The sequence below is a fragment of the Hermetia illucens genome, chromosome 2, assembly GCF_905115235.1.
Source record: "Hermetia illucens chromosome 2, iHerIll2.2.curated.20191125, whole genome shotgun sequence".
NCBI classification, from domain to species: Eukaryota; Metazoa; Arthropoda; class Insecta; order Diptera; family Stratiomyidae; genus Hermetia; species Hermetia illucens.
This window is the reverse complement of record NC_051850.1, coordinates 125,769,428-125,792,086: the sequence shown is the minus strand read 5'-3', so window position 1 is coordinate 125,792,086 and position 22,659 is coordinate 125,769,428. Positions and strand designations below refer to the sequence as shown.

General features: G+C 38.5%; 2 protein-coding genes across 3 annotated transcripts; one reads left to right on the top strand and one right to left on the bottom strand.

The window, feature by feature from the left end:
* Positions 1 to 4,368: 4,368 nt before the first annotated feature.
* LOC119649624 (copper chaperone for superoxide dismutase) lies at positions 4,369 to 13,469 on the top strand. Its single transcript, XM_038051859.1, has 4 exons — positions 4,369 to 4,528; positions 4,580 to 4,769; positions 4,831 to 5,260; positions 13,226 to 13,469. The coding sequence occupies exons 1-4, from the start codon at positions 4,514 to 4,516 to the stop codon at positions 13,383 to 13,385; spliced, it is 795 nt and encodes a 264-aa protein (XP_037907787.1). The 5' UTR covers positions 4,369 to 4,513; the 3' UTR covers positions 13,386 to 13,469.
* On the bottom strand, positions 13,468 to 22,570 carry LOC119649623. Of its 2 annotated transcripts, XM_038051856.1 has the most exons (9): positions 22,324 to 22,568; positions 14,981 to 15,070; positions 14,819 to 14,928; positions 14,673 to 14,767; positions 14,463 to 14,594; positions 14,267 to 14,412; positions 14,071 to 14,212; positions 13,770 to 14,011; positions 13,468 to 13,719 (listed from the first exon to the last, which is right to left on the bottom strand). In XM_038051856.1, the coding sequence occupies exons 1-9, from the start codon at positions 22,351 to 22,353 to the stop codon at positions 13,567 to 13,569; spliced, it is 1,140 nt and encodes a 379-aa protein (XP_037907784.1). In that variant the 5' UTR covers positions 22,354 to 22,568; the 3' UTR covers positions 13,468 to 13,566. The 2 variants fall into 2 exon arrangements, with proteins under 2 accessions (XP_037907784.1, XP_037907786.1); XM_038051858.1 differs by lacking the exon at positions 14,981 to 15,070 and having other exon boundaries at positions 22,324 to 22,570.
* Positions 22,571 to 22,659: the final 89 nt, after the last annotated feature.

The following is a 22,659-nucleotide window of genomic DNA, read 5'->3' as shown; positions in this document are numbered from 1 at the left end:
TGTATTTATTTGCCTTTGGTCGCCTGGCTAACTCTGCAATACACAGAACTGATCATCGGCGATCCCATACGAGGAAAGGGATTTAAACTCTCGACCCTACCCCCAGTAACTAATCCGCTCGAAAGTTTAGGATTCGATGAAGGGATCTGGAGATTATTGGGCCTTAGAATAGAAGTGAATTTAAATGCAAAAGAAAATAAAAATTGCTTTTATTTCAAAATATAAGATACTATAATAATAATTAAACGAATATCTTCGGAGGTAAAGGCGGCCACAAGGGTATGCCAGAAATTATTAGTTAAATTTGGATAGGCTACGAACTTTTTAGTTATTAAACGGTTGACCAATCCACTGTCTGTTGAGGAAAGGTGTTACAGAAAAATAGGTCTTAATTTTATAAGAAAAGCTCGTGTTGACGCTGCCAATCCCCTCAGATTGTGTATTCTAAAATTTTAATAGCCGTGTTGAGTCCAGAACCTATGTCTATAGGCATACAATTATTAGCGGGTTGTTAGCAGTCGCATCTGCGGTGACGTTACTGTTTGTTTCGACTCATCGAATGCACAGTTTCTGATATTAGCAGGTGGGTGTTATTTGCAATGCAGAAGGTCTGCGTATTTTATTAAGACGAATGATAGTTGTCTCGCAGTGAATACAGATTCAAATTGATTTGTTTTTATTTTCCGACCTCTGCAGATATGATGTAGTTAGTATCCTATTAATTCTTCTTCTTCTGTTGCTTCCTTAAAAAGGAACTCTAGACATGACGCTTCTGCATCAATTTGACATCCTTAAAAGCTGTCTGGCGTCCTGGCCTACGCCATCGCACAAATTTCATCATCATAGCTGTTATCGATTGTGAATTTCCACCCTAGATTGGAGATTTGATCAACGATCTCAAAGTTGTAATTTCCTATATCTATTGTTCTCATTTAACCAATGCCATTTAGTGCTGTTGCTTTTCTGGTTTTTAATGCTGACGTTGCCACCATTGATTTCCTCTTCCCTTTATTGATGCGCAGCCCAACATATAGATTCCGTTCAGCATGAGCGCTATCAGCTGGGAGAATACATCTCGTTTAGGGTGATCCCCAATAGGAGTGGGATACCTTCCTCGGTGAATTGTAGCTTTTATGAACTCGTCCTCTGGTTATAGGAGCAAGAGCAACTAATGCTATATCAGCCCAAAGTCTACGTGGACGGATAGTTGATAGCCCCTTTGAGACCAGGACTGACGCCTATCCGGTCAAAAACCACAGTTTTCGAACAGGGGACGACCGGAATTCGTCCAAGAACCCTTGGTTCAGTACCGGGCTTCCAGGGATGAGCCAAAGTTTTCTTTATTAAATTCCTTGCAGTTCCTATTCCTTGTAGACCTTCCGGGTTTGACACTTCGGCTTTCCAAATGGATTCATAGCGTCAGTATGCCTCATACTTAGACAGCAAACCCAAGGCCTTGAGATTATTTCTGACAATATTTCTGGCGTCGAAGTGCATTTTAGGTTCGGTGTCTATCAGCCTTTGGATGTATGTCTCGTATCGTGTTTTTGGAAAACATCCTTTTTTGTTGAGAATGCTGAATTTTGGAGTGAAGTTCTTCCTGAGATACCTCTAATTTTCTTTCATTGATGATGGGTTTTTTACTACCGGGTTTTCAACTAAATGAATAATTATTTTGTGGTTTAAATTGCGTCGTTGTGTAGTTATGTAATATACGCCAACTAGATATAACTTACCTTAAAGACGAGAAAGTAAGAGCTGGCATGGAAGGTGTCCGATTCCAAAGGTGCAAAATTGATGATTTCGAATAAAAAAGGAATAGTTACAAATTATTTGGCTACCTCAAAGTTTGCTATGAGCATTGAAATCCCCAGCTAAAATTATATTATCCTAACCTAACAGTCAGACCAAGAACGAATCGATGAATGGAAGTCGAAGGCGATACGCGGTAAACACGTGAGCTGCCTTTAACAGCTATTTCTCGAACAGATGTGTGTTGGGAAGTTCTTTGCTGGGACGGAGGGATTTATGAGTGCCATTCAAGACGGTGTCCCCCGAACATATAAAAAGCTTGTAATGAAAGAGCGGGTTTAGAACACTAGTGTAAAATGTGTGGTTTAACATTAGAGACGTTGGATCACCTCATTTCTGGTTGTACTGTTATGACGCCGGTGCAATACCAATTTGAAATATGTCCTCTTTTTCAAACTGAAGTGAGACTAGGGCTTGAAAGAAAGAAGTTTGGCTGGTTAGAGCGGGAAAATCAAATTCATACAGTTAAGAACCTCCACTAGGTTTCCAAGGTATCCCCATGAGCTTATTGATTCTTTGGACATAAGGCATCCTTTTCTATGTGAAGACTGCTGTTATAGAGAAGGCAGTTTTTTTTTGTTTAGAATTATGTAATTCCTGGGTTTCTTCTTAGTATAAGCAGATGTCAGTGATGCTTCGCCAGTACTGCTCTTTTGAGCCAAATTTGCGGTATTTTTGACCAAAAATGTCGCATTTTGGCATTTTCTAACGCAGTCTTTTTTTGAAAATTCTTGCTCTTCGAATTCTGCTTTTTAAAGTTCTTGTGAAACAAAACCTTATTAGAATTGAGTCGAGTCTATCTGTCTGCAACACCCGATTCAGAAACGGCTGGACCGATTGACACCAAAATTGATGAGAGTGTGTGGTCTGATGTTCCCTTTACATACAGCATCTGCACAAATAAAGTTAATAATAGTATTTAAATATATTTTAGCAATTAGGCCGGAAACCCCCTTAAGTTCATGCCAGAACTACAAAATTCGGCAATTCCATACGGGATTACATAAGGCATAATTCTGGGAAAACCCAACTATTATTAACAAAGTTATAGAAGGTGAAACTTTTCCATTTTGTATGAATTTTGTGCATTCTAAAATGTTTAGGACTCAAGGAGCTCACGTGAATGGGAGGTACAAGCGGTATTCAATATACGTACTTTATATGTAAATATGTACACTTTTATGTACGAAGTAAATCGAAAATAGGTGTACGATCAATTTATATACATGCATATACAATACAGTATTCGGTAATAGGCAATGTCTGTTTGTTTATCGTGAGCATAATATAATGTAATATGTACGCATTTTTTGTAGTTTGAAAGAAATATGAAGAAAGTTTTGGATTTTTAGTCATATACGAATGGAAAAATGTGCGTAAAAAGTTTGTCACATGAGATGAAGACAAAACCTTTATACCCGAACCGCCAGCTGCATAGGACTGCGGTGTGTTCACAAGAAGGCCATGTATTTTCAAAGGCTCGTTCTAGTAAATCAGATTTTTTAGAGATAAGTTGCACTTACTGAAACTTGCTGAAACCGACCTTTTTATGTACAACACACCGTTGACATTAAGTTTTTTTGAGTGCACGGAAGGTATTATGTCAGAGATCCTGTCATTTTTTTCAATCTTTTGGATAAAGACTCTGACAAGCAAACATGTCTAACAAATTTTGAAAATAGTTCGTGGTTATTTCGTTATTTAGAGGTCCTTGTATAGGGTATTGGTGCGTTATATCGCTGGAGAATTCATTGCTGGCCACCAAACAATTCATGGATTTTTGAAAAAGTTTTATTTAAAATCCTGCCTGCGACTTGTGAAGTGCAAAGGAAACGTTCTATAATAAAAACAAGTCACCTACCCAGGGAGGCTTCTTTCTTCTCAATTCTTCGTTTGGACCATCCCAATTAAACTTTGTTTCATCAGAGAATAAAACTTTTCTGCATTGAATTCTCCAAGTAATATGTATAGTCTTTTGGAAAATTAAGGCAGCTTCTATGTAGTTTACTTAAAAAGGCGAGGCTTTGATTTTATTGAGTGGGACTGCTGAATTAGAGGATTTGCGAAATAGTAGTGTAGTAGCTAAGGTACTTCGCCCTTTTAGATTTTTCTGCAATTGTTATCATTTTTATAAGCAAAGATGATTGTATATTTGAAGACTCTTTTCCAGATCACGTTTCTTCCTGAAACTACATTGAAATCCTTTAAATTAATGACTTGCTACTTTAGGAATACTTACTGACTTTACTTATGAGAAAACAACGCGTTCAATCTACAAAATTGATGACTTTTTTTTGTCGTTCTCTAAGTGTTTTCACAAAATTTTGACGGGGTAATGTGTGAGCTTCAATTTCAAAAGTGGCTTCACAAACCAGCTATGTTGTGTATACATACATGTTACAAAGAAATTAAGTGGAATCGAGTATATGGATGTTGCAAGGTCTACATATGATTCTCATTTATTAATTTGAATGAGTTGTTACTGTTTAACGGAAAAGATGCACGAAATTTTGAGTTCGACTCTTCTAATTGAAAGTGATTGTCGCAACTCCGCCGATAACAGCCGCTGCAACTTAACCTTAAATGTTTTCAGTAATCGAGAATCTTCTGTCAATAAACGTAATCTAGGGTGTAAACATATTTTGTTGTGATTTTGCTGTATCATTCTGATAATTGTAGATGACAGTGACTGCTAAATAAAATGGGTGAAATAAAGGTAAGGCGCCCACATTCTCCTATACGAAACCAGTGACAAAGTGTTTTTCAGATCGAGTTTGCAGTGCAAATGTCCGGGCCGGGATGCGCCCAAAGAGTATCGAAAAGTTTAGAGGGTGTGGGGAACGTACGAATAGACCCTGACCTTGGCCGAGTGATTGTTAATACTAAAGTACCATGGTGCGAGGTTCAGGACCGCATCGAAAAGACTGGTCGCAGGGCCGTGCTGTCTGGATTTGGAGGTTTGCTTCTTAATGTTATTATTGTGTCGATTCGATATATTTAGCATGTGTTCCAATACAGGGCAATCAGCGGTTGCTATGATTGGAGATGGACATCAAAGCATCAAGGGTGTTGTGCGGTTCTCAGCTATTGATAATCAAAGCGATGGTTGCGTAGTCGACGGAGTTGTGGACGGACTCAGTCCTGGACTTCATGGTATACATGTCCACGAATGTGGGGATCTTTCGGAGGGTTGCGAATCGGTTGGGGAACACTATAATCCTCGCAGTTCGCCACATGGTGGTCCCAATGATCCACCTGATTCACGACACGCAGGCGATTTAGGAAACATTCGGGCTGGAAATGACGGACGGGCGACATTCAGATTTATAGATCCTATTCTTAATGTTAGTGAAATAATTGGAAGATCAGTTGTGTTAACAGAAAACGCTGATGATTTGGGCAAAGGTGGGCATGAGAAATCACCAGTCGATGGAAATTCCGGAAGAAGGTACGTGAATTTAAAAAGCTCTCACCTTTTGTATTTGCATATTATGACTAGGCACCAACTTCCATTGGTTGTAGAGTGAGTTTATTAGGCACAGATTTTGAAATCCAAGAATTTGCTGATTCGGTATGGCGAAGTGACAACGCTGAAGTTACCAAATTGAGACAATGCTCACGACTCTAGCCTACTAGTTTTATCCTGCTATCGTACCATTCTTTTATGGTACGAGTTGTAAAATTAAAATTGTTTTACTCAAGGAGCTTTCCTTATATATTGGGAGCTCCTGTTTCAAAAGTTGAACTTTTTCGGGACGGCACTCCTTCTATTTATCGTGGAAATTAATAAAGAAATCTTAGTCAAAATCATGCCTCGTGAAACGTTCCAACAATGTTGTGTCCCGTGTTGGTTTCTGCTTGCGGATTTGCCTCTTCCCCTCGTCATGCCAGGCCCTGTGTAAAATATTATACTACCTCAAATACTAGTGGCTGTGTGATAGTACGTTCATTTGGCCATTTACGAATAAATAGATAAAAAACTTTAAGTCTCTTTAAAGAGTCCGGCACACCCTCCTTGTTACATGTTGATTTTAGCTTTTACAGTGAAATGCGTACCCTTTCCAGACAACAATTTTGTGTCGTTACCAATCAATTCTCACTTTCCTTATGCATTGGGGAATACTTTTGCTGATTAACTTCGTACTTTTTCAATTTTGTACTGTTCCCATCTAGATTCCTACTTCTCGCATGCAATTTCGTACTTTCTTTAAGGTGGAATACGGCGTCAAAGTTGACATTTCAACAATACAAGTTTACTATTGCCAACCAGTTTTGTCGTTAGTAACATATTTTGAGACATTTATTTTCACTTAAGTGGACTCTTCACTGTTAACATTTTATTTACTAATTCTATAGAATATATTCTCAAGAACCATTCCTCAGAATTTCAAGGCAGGAAATTTAATTCAAGGCACTACTAACAAGAAGGCACAAAACAGCATTTTTCATATGAATTGTATTTGTGACAACACGTTTTCTCGGATGCTTTTTGAGATTGCTCGCCCATTTAGTATTCGATTTGCTTGATCCCTTTTTTTATTTTATTCTTTACATTTGCCTTTAAAAACCTGAGTTTAAACTTAATAAGTTTTGAGTTTTCGAATGGTAGCAAACATCTCTTAAAACTTTCAACGCAGTTATCCCGAAAACGCGTTTTTCAAAACATTTTATTCATTTTTCTTAAGAAAAACTGCATTGATTTTAGTAATTGTTTTATTGTAATAATCGCAACACTCGTCATTACGGCCGTACTAGAATTTCCGAAATTCGTTGATATTAAGTTCCTTTTTGAAGTTTTATTTAAAAAAAATAAAGGTGGTTTTGAAATTTAATTTTTTAAAAGCTGTCCTATTCCAGTAAGTTGGATTCAATCTTAAACAAGTCGGAAAACCGGAAGTTGGACGCTTCAGGTATGAAAGGATTTGTGTCTCCTTATGTGAGGACCGATGACAGTTCCATGTCTACACAGTTGAATATTCAATTATGCTTTATCTTTTAAAGTTCCATTTACACAGATAATTTGACCAACAAAGCACTTATTTGCGTGGCTTAAGATGTAGTAAATTCGCGCGAAATTGATAAGTGTGAACTGTTATAACTTTGATACTTGTGGCCGCAGTTCCATGAAACTTGGCAATATATTGATATACTATTAGTAAGTTTATTTGAGCAAAATTTGGAATGGGATATATTCTGAGGTCTAGATTTCATATAAGTGCATCACGCTGACTCTTGTCAGATTATTGGGTTGGGAAGTTTACTAAAATGCGTCCTGTCTCACTTTAAGTGTGTACATTTTGCCTCCTTGCTGGCGCATTTTGAAATTTATGTCAAAACGAATATCAGTTTCGGAAAGTACGGGGGTAGGGGGCAAGGGTTCTTGACAAATGGACGGCGTCAGGACGTAAGTAAGTTAGCCCAAGCAAAACAAATACGTCTGGCAATTTGTTGATGCAAAGACCTGCAACGTGGCTGCTGATGACCATATCATCATTGTCATTAATGGGGGAAGGGTTTTTGAGCACCCATGACCTTGTACTAATATATACATGGTTCCTCAAACGATTGTTTTATCATTCTCATATGACGCCGATATTTTACCACCGTCACTGATTGCAAAGCCGTTTCCTATGTGACCATCGCACCTGAACATCGGCCGAAAATATCTCGAGCAGATTTCAACTGAAGAATTTGTCCATCCTCCACTTCCACAATCAATGATTTGGAGAACTTCCGCGTGTCAGCGCAACTGAAGACGAGGAACCAATAAAACGAATGAAATCTGGGAAAGTAACAGGACCTGCTGACATCGTATCTGAACTCTGGAAAGCAAAGAACTGAGACCCAACACTGTGGTTCAGTGAATTCTTTAATCGGGTTATTAGGGATGGTAGAACATCATCTGATTGGCAAGAAAGTACCAAGTGAACGCATTTCTGAATCCAGAGAAAGCGTTTGATCGTGTGCCACAGGAGCTCATCTGCTATGCTTTATGGCAACACTGAGTGCCAGAAGAACTCGTGTGCTGGGTTCAATTGCTCTACCACGATCCGAAAAATAAACTTCGAAGTATGGCGGGTGAATCAAAATCACTTCTTGTCTCTGTTGGTGTTCATCAAGGAAGCGCCCTCTCACCACTCCTCTTTGTTCTTGTTATGGACATCGTCACATGGGACATCCAACGTCGAGCGCCCTGTACACTGCTTTTTGCAGATGATGTTTTCCTAACGTCTAAAATCGAGCAACTTGTCCAAAAATGGAACGGTCTCAAATTGAATCTAAATAAAACTAAATCTAAATAAAAACATGAAACAGGCACAATCACTCTCAGCGGCAGTGATCTCCCCAGAGCTGAGCGACTTAAATATCTCGGGTTAATGCTATCAACCAATGGGCAACTGCGTTATAAAATTGTTTCACACATTAGTGCAGCCTGGATGAAGTGGCATTCCACAACTTTAATGGTGTACGACGAGCCGACCCGGCTTGTGAACGGGACAAAGGCTGAAAAAAAGAAGAAGAAGCCGTGTGTGACAGATTGCTTTTGTATTCACTTTTAATATCTTTTTAAATATAAACAAATATCTAATGCATGTTTACTAACGACATAGCTGTCCGATAATAGTCCGTTTATTCTTTAAAAGTTTAATGTGATGTTGCGTCCCGCCTCAAAAAAATGAAAAAAATGCAACATTGCTTAGGAAAAATCTGAAATTTATTATAGAACGATAGCAATTCGAAGAAAAAGTGGGAATTTGGCGAAAAAAAAGTATGAAATTACTTTTGGAAAAGTTCGAAATTCAAATTAAAGACTATTCTGTAGGGTCCAGGTCTTCAAATCTGCACCTGATATTATATCATTTGAGTTTGAGGGTCAGTCGCGTATGGGAGCAAATGATAATTGCTTTCTTTGGGTTTCGGAGCTGTTTTGCAATCTTACCCAAGAAATATTCGAGGTTTTTGAATGCTGCTCAATTCATACCGTTAAGGCTTTCAAAGGTAACCGGTAGGAACGTGACTTTGTTTTTTCCTTGTTCGTAAATTGACTGACAAAGTACTTGTTTCTCCCATCGTGGTTGGCAAAAGTCAACTTGGGAAGGCTTTTGAACAATTCCTAACATCAATAGCTCACAACTCTTATTATATATTTATTATATATATCATAATGTTCATGTGTTCAGTAAATTAATTCGTGTGAAAGTGCTAAGCATCTGGGAATACTAACATAAGTTTTTGAGCTATCAGAACTGAAGTGATTTCTCTTTTTTCAACCAAACAGAAATTAAAAAAAGTTAAAAATTCACATTAAGGTTGTGCATTTTACTAATGATTATAGGCCCCCAAGTCTCCGCTTAATAATAATAATAATCGTTGGCGCAACAATCCATGTTGGATCAGGGCCTTGAAGTGTGTTAGAGCACTTCATTCAAGACCGTAACGGTACACTAGGAGGCAATGTGGTCAGCATTGCGCTCGCCCGAGATTATTACCCTGATTTGACTCAGGTACTCATTCACAGCTGAGTCGACTGGTATCCGACGTCAAATCACGATACAAATTCCACTGCCACCAGTGAGATTTGAACCGCGACCTTCCGTACGACAGCCTTGCGCTCTAACCACTCAGCTATCCGCTTAGGACTTTAAAATCCTCTCGGATTTTACTTCAATGAAGCTCGTGAGATTTTGAGTCATCATGTGTCGCTCTGCTAAAAGCTATTCGTTTCTCCGGAATATCCCTCTTGCATAGTGCACTCCAGATAAATTCTCTGTAGGGCTGTCCAATGCCTTGAAATCGATAAAGAGTAGGTGGAACGGGAATCTAAACTCCGCACACTGTTCGCAAATGATCGGAAGTGGGTAAACGTGGTCGATACAAGACGATCCAGAGTGGTAATTATTTTGTGAAGCGAGAGAGTACGCATGCCTTTCTTCGGAATCTTCCCCTCACTGGGAAACATCCCAAATACCCAGTATTTACGAATGAGTTAAATTTCGCGACGCCGCCTTTCTCACTCCACTGGAGCGCGTTGATGGCAAAGATAATTTCATTTCTGTTTTGAGGAGTAGTCCGTATTCACATGTTACTGTGGTTTGTCATACCATTAACAAGGGATGGAAATTTACCGAATATGATACGACTTAGAATCGTGGTGAAGTACTCCTTCCATCTTCAGCGGTTCATGATCGTGGATGTAAAGCATACTTTTAACATACCTCACGGGACGATCGAGGCACTTACGATAACCTATAAGCTCTTCAGTAATGAAATCGCTATTTTTAGGGTATGATACCGCACGTTGTGGTAAACTTCAACCACTCCTGACACTAAATTTGGTCTCTATCCAAGACGCTGTTAACTTTTCGGTAGCAAGAAAATTTTCAAATTTGAAGGTCGCTACCACATAAATTTGTACCACTTTTATGCCTTTTACGACAAGTAAGGAATACTTTGAGTGTATTCTTAAACTCAAATTTAACGGGTCTTATCTGATAACATTTACGTCATTGGCGTTAGTTTAACACTCAAAGTGGAAATACTCGCTAGCTTCCTTTTACAAGATCTTTCGATTTGTCCATTGCTCGTTATCCTGCGCGGCTTGGCATTTCGCATATTGATTTTTTTTAGCTTTTGAGCAAGATAAAGTTTTCATTCAATTCTTCAATTGTATGAATAAAACTTGCATTAGATCAGTGAAAAGGTATCAAGTAGCTACTGAAATGCGTATATGGGGATATATAAAAATCACTGATTGAAAGGAAGCCTTGACCGATCACCCCTGAAAGAAGCACTAAAGGGGATAGTGGGGCGACGCAGACGATGCAAGGCTTTGTGCGTAATTGTATTTATAATTTATTGTATTCAATATTTAAAAATAAATAATCTTTTCTTAAAGAGAATACCGTTTACTCTTGGATACTATCATATAACGATTATGCCGTGGCATTTGTTGAAGTATCGAACCTGTTCTTGGGGGTAATTAAGGATCCTTATGAAGCGTATCTGAATACGGAAGCGTATCTCTCCAAGGTATTTTTAGTCTCTTTTGATTTAGTATGACAGTAAACTACTTTTAATACACTTGGACGATGCGTGAAAACCCAACTAAGCAATTGAAAATCATCTAAATTCGACCTTAGTGCAAACTAGTGATGGCAAATGTGGCTTTTTTCAGTGAGTCGATTCATTTCCTATCTCTACCCCAATAAACACAATCCTCAAGTCAGCATTCAAGAAGCGTATTCCTCAATTCCCAAGGTAATATTTCCCAATTCTACCCACGTACAAGCCGATGCACATACACCCGATCCAATTCCATACTCCAAGGACTATAGAAATCAAATAAATTTGCCTGAAATCTTTTCTGGCGATCGAATAACATCTACGGCATCAAATTTGCCTAAAATGCAACATTTATTTGAGGAACGATCTATTTAAATGCACAACTGTTCATTTAAGCTGCGAGGAAACATTGTAATTAACAAGTGAAGTTGAATTCAAACTGTCAATGAAAAAAAAATTGAATTCTTCCAAATTTCACCAATTTCCCTGGCACCCAGCCCCCCCAACCTATATACCATTTTGAATCTCAGACCCTCCCCGATAGTAGTGATCACGAATTAAGCCCCTTTTCTTGAAATTCTCAATATCAACGGAGATATACGCGTTTAAAAAAAAAGTTGTTTCATTTGAGACTCTGTAGCTCATATTGCCCCTGCTTCCGACAATAACATGCATATATGTAGATATTGTCTCATATTGTTCACTAAAACGTGATAACCTGACGCTGTTCTAACGTTTTCGACTTGCTAAAATGTCGCTCATATGTAATATTAATTGTCAAATCTGCTAATATTTAAGGGGGTCATCCCGTGTGTCGGTTCCGCGGAATCTATTTTTTTTTGCATCAATTGTATCTAGATATAGTGTAGAATATATGGGCAAAGTGATTTTTTGATATTCGGAGTCGTTCGGAAATTATAGTGTTAAATAGGTAATAAATCACATGCCAGATTTATGTCGATCGCCCTAATAAAGCGCGTATTTATTGGTCTGAATGACGTTCGAATGACTTCACTAAAAGGACAAGAATTGAAGCCAAGGCTGTACATGTGTTTCTTGAAGAAACCTAAGGTTCATGGACCAGGTATAGCAGATTAATGATCAGATAAGATTTTATGGCTAAAAATCACATTTTACTTTTTAAATGCGTTTTTCTTGAAACTGCATATTGAAAATCGGCTGCCACCATAGCTCAAAATCTATTAAACGAAATTCTTTGAAATTTTTCCGACTTATTCAGGACATATTTCTACGGTCCGCAAACTAGGATAATTGCGATTCATTCAATATTTTTTTTTTATTTATTAAAGAAGCCTTAAAAAAACACCAAATTCACAAAAAGTTTAAAACGCCGCCAAAAATTTAATTTTTCATATTTTTTAATAATCCTAGTTTGCGGACTGTAGTTAAGTGTGCACGTTAAAATGCTGTTTACATTTTTTCATTCAAATGATCGCAGCGCTCTCTAGCGTGGCAGCAGAAAAACACCTTTTTTGGAGATGGGTGTATAAATTGCTCTGTATTTCAATAATGAATTATGCCATCGGGCTAAAAAAATGACAACGCATGCTTAAGATATTAATAAATATATGGTGAAAATTTCATATTTGTATCTTTGTCCAGTTCTTCACACAAAATTTCTAAAAAAAGCGGAAAAAACGGCCTTCACACGGGATGACCCCCTTAAGCCATATACTTCATTCCATACTGGAATTTGTACACATTTTGTTCATACCACTTATACTTGCTTTTATACAAAACCTTAATCTGATCGGTTCAACGTTCAGGGAACAAAATAGACCTGCAAATATACAAACGTACAGTATTCATATTGGCTGAATTTGCGAAACAGAAATCTATCCACTATGCACACAGAACACCAACAACCCATCTCAACTGCCTCACCAATTGAGTCGACTCTCATCTCGCTGTGTCGGATGTGTAGCGTGTTCATTGTGCTGATGTGCTGTCGCATCAATTGAGGTGGTTCGATTCGATTCGCTTCTTTTGTGTTGAATCGACTCACATCAGTGAATGAATCTTCATGCATCCTCCAGATGTATTCAATTTTGCAAGTGACAATCCGCATTTGAGCTAAGTGCAAGCTTATTTTTCAACTCGATCAAGCTCGAATATTACATGTATTGCAAATATTTAGCTATTATATTTTACAAGAAGCTGTCTAAACCATGTGTTAACTGGGTGTGCTATTTCCGATTTTTATTAATATCTAGGGTCTCTGCACAATATCTACGCTTGTGTTTATGAATAAATAGTTGGAGTATATTCTTAAATAAATGCAATATACTATAAGTATTAGCATCTTCTTAAAAAAGTATTACAATTTCAGACTTGCATGCGGAATTATTGCCCGTTCAGCTGGAATTCTACAAAACTATAAGAAAATTTGCGCTTGTGACGGAGTTACTATCTGGGATGAAAGGGACAAACCCTTAGCTGGTGGAAATCGGTCAGTGAAGACACCATCTAATCAGAACGGTAAATTATAATGTGAAAGGTGTAGATATTTTTAATATCCATGCGCATGGTTGTCGGTGGTTTATAATATAATAAATAGAATATACAAAGTAAAACGAATTATTTCTTTATTGAATGGATATTGAGTGCTATCCTCTACTAGTACATGCATCAGATCACAGCTTGCATAATTAAGTCGAATGTGCATAAAATTCAATCGTCGATAATTATACTTTCATCCATATCGAAAGATGGCTCCACATCCTCGTTTTTCAATAATGCTAGTCGTCGTCGACATCGTTTTTTGTATATTAACACCAACTGATTACACAATGGTGGCGCAGAAATTGCTGTATTTGTTTGTACCTAAATAACATTTTCAGTTAAAATTTTAAACATCAAAAGCTGGAATTTACCTCTAGAAATGAGCACTCAGCCTCCATAGACAAAGCGTCAGTTAGAGCTGACATTACACTTTTAAATTCTTGAGCATTCACCGAGTAATTCATTTCACCAATTGTTGTTTTGAACCATTGTTGGTATGTTTCGAAATTCGGAAATAAGCCCGAATACACTATCCGGGCGGTGAGCAGCATAGTATAGAAGAGTTTTAAATCTTTTTCCTTTACAAATTGTTTGAACAGTTCCTTTATATGCTCTGTGATCATGAAAAGGTATCTAAGTTTTACAATAAAATAGCGGCTTTCAAATTCTTACTTTTGATTTCAGAGGCACCAGAACTGTCGCAATTCTCAGAAAATACTGAAATTAACACTACATAGTATTTCCATCCTTCGAAATCAGGCTCCATCGTTTTTTTAAAAACATACTCTGCCATTTGTTTATCGCCCTCTATAAGCTTAATACTTCATTCAGTACACAATATGATATAAACTAAAGTTAACACGTATACTTCACTCAATAATGTATGTAAAAATGTCCCTTTCGGTACTGTGGCTCGCCAGACATGCAAATTCGAGAGAGCGTTCTTAAGTGTGGTCTTTTCCTCCTGTAGGAGCGCGTTTACATGCATTTGCTTAAGCATTGTCATAATTTCACCTGGAAAAGATTCTGATTTAGCAAGATTTAGAATAACTTGTTTTTCTAACCTTCGAGTTTAATAGCTTTTAATTCAGAAATGTAATTTGTATCCATCAAATTTGGTTTCCTGCATAGGTCACGGAACAATCGGCCGAAACATTCTTCCAAAATGATTGTGAGTTTTGACGAGTTGACGAAATCTGAATAGAGTTCATAATATATAAAGGTGAGGTAGAAACCTTCAAGGGATACTATATATTGTACTAAGAGCAAATTACCATAATAACAACTTCTGAGAATATCCGCGAGCAATTCGAATTTCGCTTCTAGGAAATCATTCAAAACAAGTTGAACATGCTCATCATCTTCTTGCCTAAAAGACACAAGGCTAACAAAGGGACAAGATATGTTAAATATATATTACGTTAAAATATATTCGGATGCAGTTATGACTTTGCAGTTTTGTAGGATTACCAGCACAGTGCTACTTCCAACGTTCCATTCTAGCGTGCGAAAATATTTGTTCAGTAGAAGCTGGAAAAAGAAGTTTAGTGAAGTTGTTTTTATATTTCAAGCAGTTCCAAACCTTTTCTTCGCAATCCAAAGTAAGCAAAAGCTTAACAAATTCATCTTTGTAAGGTAAATCCCAGTTAAAATTTGTTCGTTTGTTAATTTCCTGAAAATTGAAATATTGAATTGCTTACTTCCTTTAGTAGATATGTATATGCATGGATTTTTACAGGTTCGTATATGGGGCATAGCGGATGAAACATGTCTATGCGCCATCAAAGTCAGTTTCACGTAGTTTTAGGTTGTCCCACTCAACATCCTGGAATAGTGGGCTTCAGTGTAGGGAATTGCTTTTAAGGTTTTTTGTGAAACAAAACCTTATTAGAATCGATCGAGTCGATGTCTGTCTGTCTTTTTTTTGGCTGGGGGAAATCCATCATGGATACGCATCTGGAATCTAGGACACGCATGCCGGACTCTTACCGACTAAAACCTCCCATATTTTCTCCACACTCTCCCCGCGGCACCACCGTTTTGGTATTGCTCCGCGGGGCTGTTCAGTTCTTAGCTGTTCACTCTAAACGAGCTGCTACCGCTTTGCGTGGCGTTAATTCCAGTAGCTTTCCTTCTATGTCTCCGCTGTACTTCTGCTGATTTTAGTTGCTGGTGGATCCGTTTCACAATCGCAACTACCGCGTCCCATGTTGTATTTGATTGCACCATGTACCTTATCAGATTTTCCACCGTTAAACGGGTATTTAGCTCTGTTTCCAGCTTTCTCCTTGAGCTTTTAAATCTGGGGCAGGCGAAGAAAACGTGTTCTGCATTTTCGGCTGTACCTTCACACATAGGACAATCGGGCGATTCATCTAGACCGAACCTACAAAGGTAACTCCTGTATCCACCGTGTCCGGTTAAGAACTGAGTCAGATCGTGATTCGTCTCACCGTGGTTCCACATAGTCCACATGCTTATGTCTGTGGCAAGCCTGTGTGTCCACCGACCATTCTCCGCCTGAACCTATGCTGTTTGCCATGCAGTCAGTAACCGCAAACGCTCACTTTGCTTGTTTAGGCTTGCTTCCTGATTTTCGTACAGACGACTTGCCTCATCGGTTAGAATACCGACCGGAATCAACCCCGTAATCACACATGCCGCCTCATAAGATATTCTTCCCCATGTGAATGGAGGGTGCAACATTTTTTTTCATAAAATGCGGCCATGTGGGGTAACAAATGAAAGGGCTCAATTAGTACTTTTCGAAACTGGTTCCATATTTGATATTGGGTGAAACATAGGGGAGGGAGGGCTCAAAATATGACCCCCAAAAAGTGTAACAGGTCTCGTTCTCAGAACCTACCCAACCGAAAAATCTGAAAAAAATCACGGTGATGCGAAATCTAGGCCTTAAAATACATCCGGCTCCGATATCTTCACAAATAAAGTTAATAATAGTATATTTCCACATTTTAGAAATTTAGCCGGCAACTCCCCTTATGTTCATCTCAGAAGCATAAAATTTGCACAATTTGGTTAAGTTTGAAGCAAATCCAACCATTACTAACAAAGTTATAGGGGGTGAAAATTTGCCATTTTTTGTGAATTTCTTGCATTCTACAACCTGTATGACGTCACCATCACATATCAATTCATCAATACCACAACGAAATGAGTTCTTATGAATGGGGTCGCAAAGAATTAGTTTTTAGTTTTTTTGTCATTTGTATATGAATATTAATTACTCCAAACAGACATATGTGTATGCAGGTAACAGACATATGTGTATGTAGGTAAATATGCGTGCTAATGAAGTTTGCGGGTAGTGTCTAATTCAGATAGATATATTTGTACATTAAACCAGCCGTATTTAAGATACGTACTATGTATGCAACACAGGCTTAACGTAACGCAACTTTGATAGCGATTCTATGATTTTTCCCTTGATGCAGCACACGGTATATAGCCCTTTGAAAATATCTACTAGTTCCTCAGCGTGCCGCTTTTGTTTACTATCTGAAGGAAGTTGATATGGATGGTGCAGGGGAATTGCGGGTGGCCATACGCCCATTTTAGCACTTTTTGTTAGTCAGATATATTCTTTGGAATGTTAGTGTTTGGAAAAGGTTATCGCCGACTATTCTCAATTATAGAAAATTTTTCACAAAACCTCACGACCAACATCACCTTGGATAAAGTTTCATATATTCTGCCTATCTCATAATGAATTTGGTAAAAAGGCCTTTTCATGTCAAGGTCTGATGCAGTGATTTCATGAAAATTTACTTGATTAATTTATTAATTACCCCTGCAGGACCCAGGAAAAGCTGGCGTGTTACTTCCAATTCGGATAATTCCGTACAGGGAGACTCGTCACGCGAAACCGAGGAGTAATTTGTCATGAAAAATCATAAACTTGATTTTCCCATATGTGAATTGTCTTGACTACAATGTTATACACTCGGGCCTTGTGACTTCTCGTGAACTTTTTGATCTTCTCGCATGTAGCCTTAGATGATTATGAAAGATATGGCAAAAAATAGAATGGACAAAATTTTAACAGGGTATGTTAGAAGGGTAATTGCGTAAATCGTAATATGGTTTTCTTTTCTTCGAATATTGCCGTCACCATGATCCGGACACTACAGGTCAATCCTTGTCTTAAACTGGAAAATGGGAAATTATTCTGCACAATATGCACCGAGGTAATTTATTCATTTCAATAATAGGCAACAGTTCACATGAAAACAAGTTGGCAAACTAGAAGCAAGTTAGACTAGTTCTTAAAAGTACTATTATAAGTAAGCAGATCCTTTGGTAACCCACATGCCCATACGAAAAATATACACTCCCTTTTCACATGTATGTGAAGCTTGACCCCCTGCTTGGCGCATGTAGAGGGACTCACGTTCTTACCAAATTTCGTAATAATATATTCAGTCCTTTCCGAAAAAATCGGGTGTGACAGACAGATGGACGGAAAGACATTGAATCGAAACTAATAAGGTTTTATTTTACACAAAACTTTAAAAACAATGCTATGAATAGAATTAAGAAGTATTTAACGAGCAACCTTCATTTAACAAGTACTCACGCGCTTTAGGAGTTTACGGTAAATCAATATCGTTCAGCAAAAATATTTAACAAGTATTCTGAAAGTACTGGTTCTCAAACAAAAGTTTAAAGTTCGCGCTCCGAAAATTATGAAGATTCGAAGTTTATAAGGATTTTGAGAGGTCGAGGTGAAGACGCTGAAGGGCTGGGCGCATGTCTAAAACGGTATTGTCATAAATGGTTGTATCACGATATGCAAAAATGAAATTCTGAAGCTTAAGAAATCGAAAATTGTTACGGAAAATCGCAAAAAATAAAAGTTGTAGATTTTTGTGTAATATTATAGCTATGGAGAAAACTGCAACTTGTCAAATACAGGATAAGTTCAGTGTACTTTCGAGTTTTTGTCGTGGAGACAAATATCGAAGATACAATGCGATCTGGGTAGTACATTAGCGTAATATAAAGGGTCTTTGCATCAAATATCAACAATTTGCAGCTTCTGCGTATAGAATATACTTTCAGGCAGAATGTCGCGCAGCCTGAACGATCCTGTTAAATATTTGCTTAATACAAACTAGGGTCGGAATTAATATTAACATATAATATAACCTAGCCCTAAGTAATTGAAAACGGAATCTGTGTCTAAGCCTCCAACACGTGTCCTGCCTGTTCGAACAGGCGCGGAACTAACCAAAAACACCCACACACACACGAGATAGAGTTGCAGCAAATTTAAAAAATATAATTTCGAGAAAAAACGAACTCCGCCATGCTGTTAAATCGTACCTGATCTCTCTTGGTGACAGATCTTGCGACAGGCCGACCAAGAAAATGCACCCAATGTCGTTATGTCGTTAGAAACACCATGATCGGATCGAGTAACAAGCCTTGGAAAAATGCGGTTGATAAAACTCACCATTATATCAGCTGATCGCACTATTCACTTCTTCTCCGCATACGCACCCCAGACAGGTCGATCTGATGCCGAGAAAGATATCTTCTGGCAACTTCTGAAAAGTTAGAGGATAACAGGCGTCATGGGGGAAAGGGGTTTGAAGCGCGCAATGAAGGTGGCAACCATATAATCGATTTACGGACACCCATATACTTATGAATACATGGTTCATCAAACAATTGTCTTATTTTCCTAAATTGTATAGTGGGAATAGTAACTCTATTCTCATAAGACGCCGATATTTTACTAACGTCACTGATTGCAAAGCCGTTTCCTATGAGACCATTGCACCACAACATTGGCCGTTGGTTGCCGTCTGGCGAATCAAGCCACCGATGAAACAGCGTGAGGAATGCACTGGTCCGCCAGGCATTAAATGGTGGCGATTTCATGAGAAGAAGGAAGAAATGATCTCACGCGATTACCAACCAATGAAATGGAAGACACAATCCACAAAGCGGCCTCTGCAATCCTCGGGGTCACCGGTCAAATCAGGGAAGCGGTACATGGACCGAGATACTTGGCTTTGGAATTACGATGTTGAAATAAAGGTCCTTGAAAAGAAACGCCTCTATCACAAGTTTCTCGACGATAAAACGCTCGCCAATTGGCAAATTTATAAGAATGACAACCGTGCCAAGAAAGCGATCGCGGCCACCCGATCAGCCCATTACAAAAATTTTTACGATAAACACTCAGGATGGCGAAAGAGATCAGTATCGATTTGCCAAAAGCCGAAACAAACACACACAGGATATCGAACACTTCTGTTGCGTTAATGACAAGAACGGTACTTTACTTACTAACCGTTGAGCCACGACGGATAGATGGCGAGAATATTTCGACCAGATTTTAACTGAAGAATTTGAACATCTTCCATTTCCACAATCATTGCCGACACTAGGAGCAGTTTCATCTGTCAGCGCAACTGAAGCCAAGGAAACAATAAAACGAATGAAATCGGGGAAAGCCACAGGACCTGACAACATCGCATTTGAGCTCTGGAAAGCGAAAAGCTGGGACCCAACACTGGCTCAGTGAATTTTTTAATCAAGTTATTCAGGAAGGTAGAACACCATCTTACTGGCAGGAGAGTACCATAGTTCCAATAGGGGAAAAGAAAGGTAGCCCAGCAGAATGTTTAAATTACCGTCCGATCCGGTTACTTTCCCATACCATGAAGAACGCATTCTTGACAACCGTATTCGCGAAATCGTTGAAATAACTGTGGAACTACTGAAGCAATACACGCTGCGCGGTTACACATGGAGAAAGACCGTGAGAAGCATCGCCCTCTTTACATTGCATTTCTGGATTTGGAGAATGCATTTGATCGTGTGCCACACGAACTCATCGAGGAAACGCCCTCTCACCACTCCTCTTTGTGATTCATGCATTAACGCAACCTAGATGAAGTGGCGTTCAACAACTGACGTTACTTGTGATCGACGTATCAACGAACGTCCTCAATTTAAATTTACCACAATGTCGTCCGTCCTGTCGCTCTCTATGGTTGTGAGTGTTGGTTGACTATAAAAGACAATGAACGGCGCCTTGTAGTAATGAAGACGAAGATGTTGCGTTGGACTGGTGGTGTGACACATTTTGATCACATCCGAAATGAGGATATCTGCGATCGATGTGGGGTTGCACTGATCGTCTTCGATGGTATGGTTACGTAATTCACGCCAACAAGAATTCACTTGCTAAGATTGGTCTGAACATCGAAGTCGATTGTAAACGACCAAAAGGCAGGCCGAAATAATGGTGGCTTGATACGCTCGACGGGATTTTAAAAGCCTCGAGTTGGCAGATTTGATAGAGTCAAATGGCGAAATCGATCACGACGAGCCGTCTCCGCTTGTGAACGGGACAAAGCCTGAAGAAAAAGAAGAATTTCGAGAAAAACGCATTTAAAATTTAAATTAGTTTTTTTTATACGATAAAATGATATTCTACCATTATAACACCTAGTCCTAAACTTAAGCCATTGTAATTTACCTTCCCTTCATCAGAAAGAGCCTGCTGCTTTGTTAAAGCTTCTCATCTTGCTGTGCGTGCCTCTTTTGAAGCTCCTTTGTTCTCAGTATATGCATTGGCAAAAGGAACAATAGTCACTCCCATTATTCGTAAAATTCTCAAAATACTTTTAAACTGATCATTAAAGATTGGAGCAAGAGAGTTGAGTTGAGAGCAAGTTGAAAAAGTTTTGCTCGATTATGGAGGTGTTTTGGAGCAGAGTGCCAGAGCAAACTATTGTAACTTTCATAGTTATTCTAAGTATTGCCTCTCTTTACTAATTAATTAATCAACACGTGTATTTGTATATACCGCAACGACAAAAATTCGGTCTCTCTCACTGATGTGACGTTAGTATACATTTAAACGAACTATCTGTCTATAAGCTCCCCCCACCGAACGCCATTTTTTGGACTCAAGATGCTGTGTTCTCTGAAATTTCCCTCCCTTGTGGCCCTGAAATTTCTACATGGTATAAGCTAACGAAAAATTTCTAAAAACAAATGTTTACGTTAGGATAGTCCCTTAATCCGTATGGGTGAGGATGATCTAGCCCAGAAATCATATTAGGACACTATGAATGATAGAGAAGACGTGGCAGGCGCTGCCTCAGCATGCCAGACAGTTTTTATGGATATCGAATTGGGGAAAACCGGGGGTGCCTGGAGCTCCTTACTAAGACCAACCTAAACAGTCAGACACCTAGGCAGAAGATTTTGTGGCCCTTATGATTTTTTCTTCGTTGAAATTTCTACTGCGAGCTTCCGACAAAACTTCGAGCCCGGGGGAAGCAGCTTCTCATCAGAGCTATTAAGGCCCAGGTTAGCCCTTTAGAAACATGATCAGTAGATTTTTCAACACACTATAAAAGTTCAACTGTGGTTGGAAAAGTTAGTACATTTAAATCTACATATTTTGACCATATCTAACCAAACATATTTGATTCAATTGATCTTTTACAGGGTGTTAAAAAAATCTACCGTTCATTTTAATAATAATAATCGTTGGCGCAACAATCCATATTGGATCAGGGCCTATTATAGTACCCTATAGGAGGCAGTGTGGTCAGCATTACGCTCGCACGAGATTATTACCCTGATTTGATTCAGGTACTCATTTACAACTGATCATTTTGCTGAAAGGATATAACCCGGGCTTAAGAGTACAGAACAGATACTTCATTTCACAAGTCTCACTCTGACAATACGTAATAATGAAAGTGACTGAGCTATTCGATTTTTTACATAGTATAGTTTTAACTACATATACTTCACGCCAAAATATTCCGATTTTCCAAGTTAAAACTAAAGTTCAAATACGTCGATTTCCACCAACTTCTAAAGATTAGCCGAAAAATAGCGTGTCGGACATTTTCTACAAATCTACCGTACCTCCGCGATCCTTCTCAAACAGGATGCCATTTCACCAGGAGTTGGGAGTACTTCACAATTACATAAAAATTAAACTAAGAACTTTTGGGCTCTCCTATTTCTATTGCAACAAATAACTCAGAAGACGCTATTACAGGAGCAACTGTCAATTGAAGTGCAATGGTCAGCTGTGCGCTCATTTTCCCGCCTTTTGAAATCGATATACAGGTAGAAGAAATCCCTTATATTATTTGATGAGCCATGAAACGGATCTTATTTCCATGTTATCTAGCCGGAATAAATGTGTTACCAAAGACTATTGCTATAGTAATCCAAAGTAATAAAGACCGTTAAAAA